The following is a 12,500-nucleotide window of genomic DNA, read 5'->3' as shown; positions in this document are numbered from 1 at the left end:
AGAGTTTAGTTCTATAAATACAAACTATATTAATTGTAATGTTTAGCAGGCTCCCCCAGTCACCATGTATTATCTCCAGCAGTAAACAAAGTCTTTACCTGTTTTGCACAAATCAATGTTAAATTACAGCAGTTTGTACAAACTCTTCCTGTGGCTCTGAGAGACAATGACATGAACCCAGAGAACAGTGGGTGAGATGTTTAACAAGAGGGAGGTGCCCACTCCATTTACACCAGACATGAAAACATTCTGCATGTTCAATATCCTTTGCTTTATATTAGAAAATGTCCTGCTGGGTTTTAAACATCCTCCGTCTCCGTTCCTCTCTCAGATCTGCTGAGCACTTTTGTTTTCTTTGTTCCCTGCCTCTGCTCCTGGTGTGCAGTAGACTTTATAAAGAAAACATGCGAGGTAATCAGGAGGGCTTCTGATAATTAGCTGCTGTCCCACAAATCAACACCTCTCCAGAGACAAGCATGAGCGGGGAATTAAGAATCTGCATAACCTGTGTTTGTGTGTTCACGAGATGTGCGAGTACATGTGCAGTAAACATCTACACAACGTCTGGGAGCCGTCTGTCACACGCAGTCGAGGCAACAATGGAAATAACATTCTGAGTTCCTGTTTGCGATGTGCCCATGGAAGAACGGATCACTTACAAACATGGTGGTTCTCAGCCCAGTCGTGGAGTCACGCAGAGCGTCTGTGTGCGATGACTTCTAATCTGATCCTTGAAACTACAAAACTACAAAAACAAACTTCCTGTTGTCTTCACAGCCCCAGCATGCACCTGTCTCTTTTAGCTAACGCAACATCTTTGCTGCATTGCTCTCCCTCCGGCCTCGTGGAGGAGAGAGAGCCTCACTGTTGGAAAACTTCTACTTTCTCCAGTTTCCCACTTTGTCCATCAGTAATTTAAAACTGAGCGGATTAAAAGCCCCATCGGACACGTTGATGCGGAACAATACAACTTTATTTTGGTGACTTGCAGCTAATTCTGCCCCACTGGTGGGTTTAAAGTAATCTGCATTAGTGATTACCAAATGCTCATTAAGATCACAAAAATAATTGGTAAGTTAGCACAGTAACCATCGTTTGGAATCACACCTTAAAACTCCCAGTTAGTGTGATGAGTAACAACTGGACCTTTATTCTACTTACAAACTAGGCCAATAAGCAGGAATGTAATGATTGAAATCTTCCCACTACTTCCTGTCTTCGTTATGAAAGTGCCAAAGCATCTGAGAGTAGCACAAATGCAAATGTTCTAACATAACTTTAAAACATTTTCATCAACTCATACACTCACGATCCCACGAAGAAAGAAGAACAACAGAAGCTCATGTTGTGACACCCGTCTTACATGATGGTCATAACTGATACTGATAACAGATCACTTAGTGCAGGTCAGGGTCAGGCACCACAGAAACACCTGCCTGTTCGTCTGCTTTCACAACCAGAACTAAAAGGAAGCAATGTGTCACCTTTCTTTACAAACTAAGAAAACTAAACCAAACCAGCACCAACCAGCACCAACCAGCACCAACCAGCAGCAACCAGCACCAACCAGCACCAACCAGCACCAACCAGCACCAACCAGCAGCAACCAGCACCAACCAGCACCAACCAGCACCAACCAGCAGCAACCAGCACCAACCAGCACCAACCAGCACCAACCAGCACCAACCAGCGCTCAATGCAAACACGAGACATTACATTACATGCTACTGTCTGTAGTACTAATGCAGGAGAGTCAATGTGATCAGTCTCACTGAAATGACCATGCAGCCTGTGTGTGTGTGTGTGTGTGTGTGTGTGTGTGTGTGTGTGTGTGTGTGTGTGTGTGTGTGTGTGTGTGTGTGTGTGTGTGTTTGTGGCACATTATAAGCTTGTGGAGAGGTCATTTGGCTGTTGACTCCCAATCTCTGCCGGGAGCGGCAGGATAATTGCTACTCTAATTAGTCACTTTTGCCAGCCAGTAATTCATAGTCACCTTCAAGTACTCATCACACACACACACACACACACACACACACACTGACATGAATACAGTACATCCTGAGCACGCACACACACACAGACATACACACACACCTCTACTGTTCCTCCACTATCGCTTTCTTTTAATTGTTTCTTCTATTTTTGTAATTATAGGCTCTCAGACACCCACTTTTGAACGCTTACAACAATTGACATGATAATGGTTTCCACGTTGACACCAAACTGACGATGATTTATGGCAATTATGCGTTAGCAAGCAGCACTTTTGTTTATGAATGTGGAGGCTAAGTATTTCTGAGGCCAGACAAACATTACTGGTTGAGAGCCTTAACTTTAATGATACCGACATCCGTTCATTCAATCTGCAGCATTACATCTGGTTTATATTATTCACAGCCTAAGGAGACAAAATACCTCAATATAAAGCACATACAGTTTAAAATGTCTGATTGACTGTATACTGCCGACTCTTCCTTTGTTGGTGTGGTGCGACCAGTAGCTTATGGTGGCTAATGTTAGCCATGTTAGAACCCTTCAGATAGATAGTGTAACTCACATCACTGAGTCGTAGTTCTGCCTCCTGATGTTTTTGGTACGTGTTTTCTTACATTACCATCCAATGCCTGTAATGTAACACCATTCTGAGGGACTAGTGGGGAGGACACAAGCCTGGCACAGAGACGAAAGACTTTACTTTAAATTGTACTGTTGTGACAGGGTTTGTTGATACCTTTGCACAGAGTCAGGCTAGCTGTTTCCTGTCTTTATGCTAAGCTAAGCTAGCCTTATATTCAATAGAGTGGTCTAAATCTTTGTTTGTCTAAAGCTCTGGACCTTTGTGCATTGCTTTTCAAACACAGAACACAACACAAGTGTGCAGCTCAGGATAATAATACAGCACATACATTTTAGAAAGCATCTTTTTATAAACCAAATCATTGATCATCTCAGAGTCAGTCGTTCGAGGCCGGAGCCTCGGTCAAGGACAACAGCGAGAGTGTCCTCCTATTATTCATATCTTTTGGGAGGCAATAAAACTAGAGCACCTCAAGCAAACTCACAACTCCAACCAGGACATGGTCTCTCTGAGGGGGCAGCAAGCACTGAGCTGTATAAATAGTTAGCTTTTACTTCTGTGGTACAATATCTTTTAGTTTATATAGGTCTGTAGCTTTATGAATAGGTCGTGTCATTGCACTGATGCTCTTAACATGTAATCTTCTTGAAGTCCGTCTCTCTGTCATCATGTGATCACTTCCAGGTTATTTCCGTACCCTTCAGTTTGAGCCCCCCAGTCTACACCTCTGCTTTCACTTTTAACTTTCTCCTTCCTTCCATGGCTCCTCTTCCTCACGCCTCCTTCAAGTCACCTTGTTTCCAATGTTCATCAATCTCTTCTGTGGATCCTTCCTCCAGCAGGGCCCTGCACCCCCCCCCCCCCCCCCCCCTTTAACTCAGCACACCTCTTTTACTTCCTCTTCCTTTGTAATGCTTCAACCTTTCCCTCTCCACGTCCACACCACAAGCTGAGACTGACCTCATGTTGATTGGCACACTTGCTGGTGTTTCACACACGTCACTTAGCAGTTCATTGGGTAAAACTAAACAATCTAATAACGACAACATGATTACCTCACACTCTTCTTCCCTTGATTCCCAAACAACCTTGATGATGTCCATCTTGAGGCTACACTTTCTTTCTTTCTTACGTCTGTCCTCTCGTCTCCTCCCTCCCTACAGCCTCTCTGCCCCGCCACCTTCCAATCTCACATCGCCTCGTCTCTCTTCATTCTTCTACCTTTGCTATCTCGTTCCTCCATCTCGTCTTTGAAGTTAGAAGGTTGGATTGGGTGACAGATCTCTTAAAGACTTTCAACTCCAAAGAAGTTGAGTCAACGACTCCCACAGTCAGCTTCTAATAGAGAGACGGGGAGAGAAGAAAAGAGACCAAATAAACTGCAGAAAGGAAAAGACAGTGAGATTGAGGGAGGCAGATACCAATTTTGTTTTCTTCTCGCCATTGAGTGCCCCAAGAGATGATGAAGGATCTTTGATGTGTGATGTTTCCGTTCTCTACCTCTCTCGCTCTCTCTCTTTCGCTTTCTTTTCTTTGTCCTCTGGTTGTTTCACTCCCTCCCTCTGCTTTGTTTGTGTAGTTATTTATTTCATTTCTTCCTTCCGTCTGTCAATTTGCATCAGGCAGAGACACAGGAAAGTGGAGGGATTGGGGAATAGAAAACTTTCTGCTTTGCTTTCATAAGCACGGCGAGCCAGCGCTGCTCTCCTAAACTTTAACTTTGCAGCTTTGAAGTTTTTGAAGTTGACTGTTAATGGTGCTGGATTGATGTGCGTGCATTACGTATGCATGACTGTTTGTTGGTAGGTGTTATTACAAAGGGTGTATCCTTGTGGAATCGCTGCCTTGCTCTTTCTCACACACACACACACACACACATGTCTACACGTGGACACACACACTCACTACTTTTCTCCAGTCCTAAGGTTTTGTAATGGACTCTGATTCCACCATCTAAACCCATACATACACACATACATACACACACACACACACACACACACACACACACACACACACACACACACACACACACACACACACACACACACAATAAGTTTGTGTCCAGCTGGTGTCTTCCCATGCGTAGCTGTGCACCTGTTCTCTCAAGCTCTGATCATTTTTCTGACAAGATGGCGAACCTTTGTACCACCTCCATCAACTATACTTAATGTCACTCAAGTCTGAAAGTTATTCATCTCTGTCAAGCTGACGATCATTAACGTGTGTGAGTAAAGTTCTACAGAATCTTTGGGTTTTGTTTAAACTCTGAAACAAACTACTTGTGATTGAAATGAAGCTGCTGAGTTAATAAGAATCAAGAAGATATTAAATCTATCTTGTGAAGTCCTGAAAGTCATATTTTTCATATTGTAGGCAAAAGATAAAAATGTGTAACTGGTGTGCACTACATATTATCTTGTTCACACATGATCCATATCGTGCACACACGACCATTTAATCTTGTGCAAACAAGATAGAAAATGTGTTCAGGACCTCTGGGTCTCTGTGAAATCAGTAAAGCAAAACATGTGTAGTGTGTCCTGATTGTGATAGTGAAGTTTTTAGGACATCTCAGACTCTTTTAGGTTCCACATACTAAAACTAAGCTAAACGTTTAATTCCTTATTTGTCAATCGCGCTTCGAGATAGTAAGAGCCGTACATCGCTTGCATTAAGGGCTCATTGAGTGTGTGTTAGCAGTGGGACATAGCTGAGACTCAAGCCGAAAGTAACACCAGATATGAAACATCAGTAGCTTCACACCGAGAATGCTGGTATTCAGATGTCAGTGTTATCCTTGTCCTGAGCGCTTCCTCTGCTTTTCAAAGTAGTATCGGCATGTGTGGCTCCATAATTCTCTCCCTCCTTCTAATCCCTGAGAGACATCTCCAACTGACAACCTATCCTTGCAGAGGCAGCCTCCTCCTGGGCACGAGCGCTTCGCCGTCTCCCCTTTGAAGACTGCATGAGGAAGTCACCCACTAGGCACTCAGATCCCATATGGGCCCGAGCTCTCTTTGAAATACTGAACAGCACAAACGTGAAAGAAGTGGTGGAGCACGGGAGGAGACAGTCTGCATGTGTAAATGTCAGAGGGATTAGCGTGTGTTCATGCAAATGTCTTACACTCGGCCCATGAGTAATGAGATGTAACCAGGTTTTAAAAAGATCTACGCGATGCAGACGTGTTAGAGATTAAAAGCAAGCGTGCTGTTCAGTATGTATCCTGGAGACTTACTGAAACGTGTGCACACACAGCATAGGAACTGCAGGTCCAGGACTCCCCTGTGCACCTGTTTATGCATGTCCTAAAATCCTAACTATCCCATCAAAGTCAATCCCAACAGTATCAATCACATCTGCAGCACCATCAAATCCACAATCAGATTATCCCCCCATTGATTCTGAGCACCGACTCAGCACATCGACACGCTGCATATGTGTTAAGCAGCTGTGCGGAATGATCACCAATAGGCCAGATGTTGTATCTCGCACCTCAATAGCAGCAAAAATGAACCGCATTGATTAGAAGTCCCATCTGCTGCGTTAGCACGATGTTGATAAGCAGGCTGCGGAGCGCTCTTCATTACAGAGGGAGGTCACCCAAGGCTAAGTGTTCAAAGGCTGTTCCAGGTTACATCAGAGGAGCTGAGAGGACGAGGTGGAGTACGGCCCAAGTGTTGAGTGAGTGTTGGCAGTGCTGAGGTAAAGCTTAGCAAAGCAGGGGAAGAGGAGAGACATGCACTCAGACGCAGACAGACAGGAACGAGGAGGCTTGTGCAGTCCATTCCAATGCACAGCGAGGAAATGGTGCTGAAGAGTGGCACAGTCAAGCACTCCAAAGAGGTTAAACAGGTAATGTACTAATGCATTTAAGTGAGTGCTAAGCGCAGGGGAAACCAGTCTGCTTTAAAACCTCACAAGCCAATAATTAGTGTAAAAAATATTGCTGCTGCTTTTATGATAAATCCCAGTGTGGAGCTGCAGCAGGAGAAACTCCCAATTGAACATATTGTACTATAGATTCCCCTCATTGGCAAAAAGAGGACAATACAATCCATCATTTCTATTAGGGATCTGCCAAAAAGGTTCCCGAGTGCACCTTTAACTAAATTAAATTTAAAATGAGAAGGACTAAAAGAGCATGCCCAGGGGGAAAACATTAATCCACTGGTGGCAGCGCTGTCTCCCAAACAATTACGTTCCCATACAGCTGAACTGCCTCCTCAGTCTGAAACACGTGGTTAACGTTGTGTATGGAAACAAAACTACTTGATTAGGTTGAATAAAAGATCATGCTTTAGTTTAGAATACCAGTAAGTATGTTTTATACATAACTTAAGTTAACTTATGTATACAACTTAAGTACGTACATATAAAATGGTAAATGGATAACATTCATGTAGCACTTTTCAACCAATGTTCAGTGTCTCATGGACACTTCCTCTCAATTATAAGACAACCTCTTTACCTCCCGAGCCCTGGCAGCCCACAGTACACTTCTTACACAGCGGTCTCCTGGGTGAAGGTGTTTGTTTGACCCGTCCATCCACCCAGACTTCGTCGCTACGGACAGATGTTTCCTTCGAAACACAAATGACAGAGCAGTTTCATCGTCGGGGAAAGTATTTAGTTGGAGACCGGTCTGCTGGTCCACGTGTATGTGTTCTCCCATTCGCCCAGGTGTCGGCCTGCTGTTATGCTATAAATAAACTTGCCGTGTGTGTGTGTGTGTGTGTGTGTGTGTGTGTTCTCAGCTGAATGGATGTGAAAATAATCAGAGTCATGTGAACACAAGCAGGGATGCACAACACACATATATTACTGCATCAGAAAATAATTCAGATACGCTGTATACATCAACCAACACATCCCACACACACATCATTATCACCCCTATTTAAAACCCGACATATCTTCACACCCTGCAGTCTACTAACACACTGTACGTTCTTTCAGTTTGCGTTAGATTGGCATCATGTTTTGTTTGTTTAAGTTTGTTCTTTGTGCAAACTATAGTTTTCTTTAATGCATTGACACCACAAAATACATCTAAGACAGCCAGTTGTCTTTATGCTAAGCTAAGCTAATCTTCCAGCAGGAAACTGTACGTGTCAAACTATTTCTTGTGAAGTGAATAACCACAGTTATCACAGTAAATACAAACTATTTAAATGAAGGACGTGTTTGACTTTCTGAGCTGAAGATCACACTCTCGCTGACAGATCTGTGACAAGGAGTGGCATTACTACGTCATCAACGTGGAGTTCCCGGTTGTGACGCTCTATGTGGACGGAGTGACCTACGACCCCTACCTGGTGACTGACGACTGGCCCATCCACCCCTCACAGATTGACGTGCAGCTCACAGTCGGCGCCTGCTGGCAAGGTGAGTGTTGATGATGATGATGATGATGATGATGATGATGATGATGATGATGATGATGATGATGATGATGATGATGCTTGAATAGCTTCTTTATGCAAGCTTCAAGAATATGAATAATATTTCCTCATGTATTATTACTGAGGGACTCATTGAGTGAGGAACACGTTCTTTGGCCTTGAATGAACAATGTCATTAAGAGATGACAACCAGCGTACAATTAAACTTTCCTCCCAACTGATAGCTGCCACTAATTGCACAAGGGTAGAAGAAAGGACACTTTCTCCACACAGTGCAAATGAGACTGCTCAGTGATGCTTAACCCCAGATAAAGAGTCAAGATATATTGTTTGTGACGGGAGCAGGAGCAGGTCATGTGTGGCTTTCATCTGCAGCAGTGAACCCCTCCTCCCCCTCCTCCTCCTCCTCCTCCTCCTCCTCCCAGTGCTTTCATTGAACACTGCCAGCCTTTAGGTGGATTAAAAGGCCCTTGAACAGAAAACAGAGTTCAGAGGTTATTCCTGCTTTTCTAGTTGTGGACTAATCCTCAATTAAGAGTTGTTAAGGCGATGCTGAAATCTTAACACACACCATTAGTGCATTACCTTCTCAAAGCACTGAGCTGTAAGTGTCCAGCATGTTGATTGCAAACATGCTGCAGAGATGAGCTCACTTATTGTCTAACTGGCTCTTGAAGATTCAGCTCTGAGTGTGATGAAAGGAAGTTCAACATTTGCAGAACTGTGCGGTGGGTTTATCTCCGCTTCCTGTTGTCCCGCTGAATGGCATTGCTGGGAAATGTCAAGTGATCATTTTAGAGTTCATACAGGACGTTGTAACAGTCTGCAAATAGATGACAAGGTAAATAAAAAAGATTTGTCAGCTGAAAACAGATGCGGCTGCAGTCAACTGGGATATTTTTGCCATATTTAATTAAACTGCACAATATCATTTCACGGTTCAAAACATTGAAGTGGTCAGTCAGCATTGTCTGAATGAAATTAATTCTGTCCTGAGCAAAGCAAATGAGTGTATTTAGAATTATCATATTTCACATAGTTATCCAAAGAATGCTTTGTTGTGTGGTGCAGCGAGAGTTTAGGGCTTCAGTCGAATCTGTAATTAAACCTGCGTCAAACACATGAATCAGTTTTTATTATCAGGGCAGATTTGTGTCTAAAGGTGGTGGAGAATAAACCCTTTTTGTCACGACTCTGGCTTTGTGTTTCCTGTTTTATTTTGTATAGTTCACTCCCCTTGTGTCATGTCTTGTTTTACTTTCTGTCCTTGTGTTTTTCCTTCCCCTGTGATTGTTGATTTGATCCTCCTGTATCCATCCACCCTGCCCTTGTGTCTTTCTCCCCCAGCTGTGTCTCGTTCCCTCGTTTAGTGTCTGTGTGTATATATCCCTGTCTGTCCCAGTGTTCTTGGTCAGTTCGTCATTCTTGTTACATCCATGTTGCCTTGTGCTTCCTTGTACTTCCTTGTGCTTCCTTGTGCTTCCCTCGTGCATATAATGATGCAGAAAGACCCTGCATGCTCAGAGACGGACATGTAGAGTAGCAGAACATACTTACATTAGGCGTGTATGTGTTTAATTAGGTTGCTTTACTCATTGAGATGCATAAGATAAACTTGTTTGTGGGACTTCCTGCACACTTCCAGCTGTAAAGTGTGTTTTTGCACATTCACATTCTGTCCTGTTCTCTAATAGAAGACTTGCACCCACCCATCCCTCCTCCTTCACCTCTGTAAGTAAGAGCTGGCTGTGCAGTTTTCACACAGTCAGCCTATATTTACCCTCTGACCTCGCGCCGAGTGTCCATGTTCAGAAGTGCATAACAGTCCGGCAGCGAGGAGTAACACACTCATCTCGCCTCATTCTTCTTTTTCCTGGACTGTGTGACCGCACGCTGCTGCTCTGCCTCTCTGGCTTCACTCTTCACAGCTGCAAGCATGCAGGTAGAAGTGTTGATGGTTGCACAAATGCACACATTGAATCATAAATACCTGCGTGTTTACAGTATAATAACTAAATACAGGCACATAGGCCCCGACACAGGAACTCTATATTTCTTTTACACTTCAGTAATGATCCTATTTCCAGCTCAACGACGCCTCTTCTGTCTCATCTGTTGCTCTTTTGGACATTACGCAAATAAAGCTGAGGAAAAGGGAGAATGACGATCTATTGAGCAAGGAGCGCGACGCAAAATAACAAGCAGCCGCTGTAAAGTGGAATGATCAGCGGTTCTATCATCCATATCATCCTCACTCTGCAGAGTCTCGCTAATCCCGTCCTCTGTGACTCTGTCTGGGACCCTTAATGGTTTCTCTGGCCACGGCCTAAATTGATAACATCTGTCAGAGCGGTGAGGTGGCCGTCTAGAGAGAGGGCGTGAATAAGGGAGGAAAATAATAACTGAGTACAGGAGTTCATAAAGAATGGGTTTGGCATCGTTTGATAAACGTGAACACAAATGTGATCTTGTGGTTCTATAAGCTGGACTCTGCTGCCTGGTACCTGGCAGGCTGTCAGCAGGCACTAATGCAGGAGATTGCTCTAAATATGCGAAGCAGCTGTGGTTATCACACTGAACTGAAACAAGAGTTGGATAAACCAGCATTTCAGTGACGGGCTGATTGTAGAAAGTAACATCAATGTCGGGTCGCCAAGAACACTCGTATTTACTGATGACCAACAAAAAGCATTGACTGTTTAACCTCCGGACAAATGTTCCATTCTGGCACAGCACATATGCAGTTTACGAGGATAACAGCAGCAGATTTACCATTTAAAATTCTTAATACTTTACATGAGTTGGTTAAAATGTTGTTTCCATCTGATGTATTTCAACAGTCAAATGAGTCCTGAATAAACCTTGATGGCTACAGAACCAGCATGATAGTGTGCTGAAAGTCTGAGGCTCAAACTAAAACAGCATTGCACTGATATGCTTCACTACACACAGGATGTAGTCGTTCGTAATGTGTAACCCCACAAACCTTTCTCTTAATAAATGATATGCCTGCGGTTGTGTTTTTGTAACGCAGCTGTCCAAAGCCTGACAGGACAGATTCAGGGCAGCGGTTTAGTGACAGAAAGCTAAATATGAAAAGAACATCAAGAAGTCTCTTTTCCTGCTTGCTTCTCCAAAGCTTGCAGTAATTTGTGAGCAGGTGCAAGAGGGCATGCAGGTCGGCACAAGCATGCTGAGGGGGCGAAACCTAAATTAATGAAACATGAAAACACTGAGTGAGCAACAAAGAGAGAGTGGTGGCAGAAAGGTGCAGGCAGGGGGGAGAGGTTTTTATAGCTACCCCTATATTTCCATCTGCACAGTCTGCAGGAAGATGACAAGCCAGTAGGACTCTGCTACAGGAGCTCTATCTCACTGGCCATAGTGTAAAATGTACCTACAGTTTAGCAATCATAGGGAGGATTCCTCCTTGAGGGTCTGCAGTTGCTGCGGTCGATTTCTCGTATATTTTCACAGCAGGAAAGTAGGGCATGATAAAGTGTTTCCAGAAGTGTCTCCACCTGCTCTGACGGAGATTTTTAGAGCCTGGGTACATCACTTAGAGCGGTGATACATGTGTCTGCATCATCCACTGGGAATTAGGGTTACCTGGGTCAAGCCTGGGAATGTCTGATGAAGTGTAGCCAAGGGGTTTAGAATCGAGGATCCCCCCAACAGTTACTGGAGAATATTATAAAGTATTTCTTCAGTCAGCTACTGGGATACCTGCTTCAAAGACCAAAATGTGTTTCTTTCCGCAACTGCATGCACCTGGGCGGCCGCACGCTGCAGAATCAGGACCTACTGTTACATTTCCCAAATGGGGGTCATTCTCAAGCCAGGTAGAGAGGTCAAGGGAGGTGTGTGCAGGATGCTGAGGGTAGTGGAGGGCAACATGCGAGCTGCTTGATTGGGACCATTTCCCTCATTTACTGTAGCTACTGGGGAAGTGGAATTACATTATCTTTACTTTAATATGTAGGTAAACAAACACACATGCACAGGATTATAAACTCAGTCATTAAACATGAAGTAGCACACTTTCCCAATGGCTAAGAAAAGAATATACACATTCACTGTTTGCTGCTTGGCAGACATCTGGGAGCAGAAGTGTGACAGATGCATTGACAGAGAGAAAGAAAGAATGAACCTTAGCTTTTACTGTATATTTGCCATTAACAAATCTTATTAGATGAAGGTACTTTTAGTATTTTGGGTGAATTACAGCCAGAATTGGAGAAAAGCAGAGAGAAGTGAAGAGTTAGTGGGGAAATAAAGGTGACGTTTCGATATCCAGAGCTTGTAACCTTTACGCTAATGAGTGGTTTGGAGACTTCTCTGGCTGATTCTGGCCTTTACGGAGTTCAGAGAACATATTTTAAATGTTGAGACTTTTTCCTTACATTAAGCCAGCTGGCTGAGTAACGCTCGCACTTTTACAGCAGCACCCTGCCGCTTAGTCACAGAATGGAGACACAAAACATGCATCTTAGGGCCAATTATAGATAATATGG

At 43.7% G+C, this 12,500-nt stretch overlaps 1 protein-coding gene across 1 annotated transcript in view; it reads left to right on the top strand.

The window, feature by feature from the left end:
- The window catches only part of LOC115017741 (calsyntenin-2-like), a 124,356-nt gene that overhangs the window by 90,625 nt on the left and 21,231 nt on the right, over positions 1-12,500 (top strand). Inside the window, exon 9 of the mRNA XM_029446428.1 lies at positions 7,807-7,969. Coding sequence (XP_029302288.1) covers positions 7,807-7,969 — 163 coding nt within the window. The remainder of the gene's footprint in view (positions 1-7,806; positions 7,970-12,500) is intronic.

The sequence above is a fragment of the Cottoperca gobio genome, chromosome 13 (genome assembly GCF_900634415.1).
Source record: "Cottoperca gobio chromosome 13, fCotGob3.1, whole genome shotgun sequence".
NCBI lineage: Eukaryota > Metazoa > Chordata > Actinopteri > Perciformes > Bovichtidae > Cottoperca > Cottoperca gobio.
This window is presented reverse-complemented; position numbering and strand designations above follow the sequence as displayed.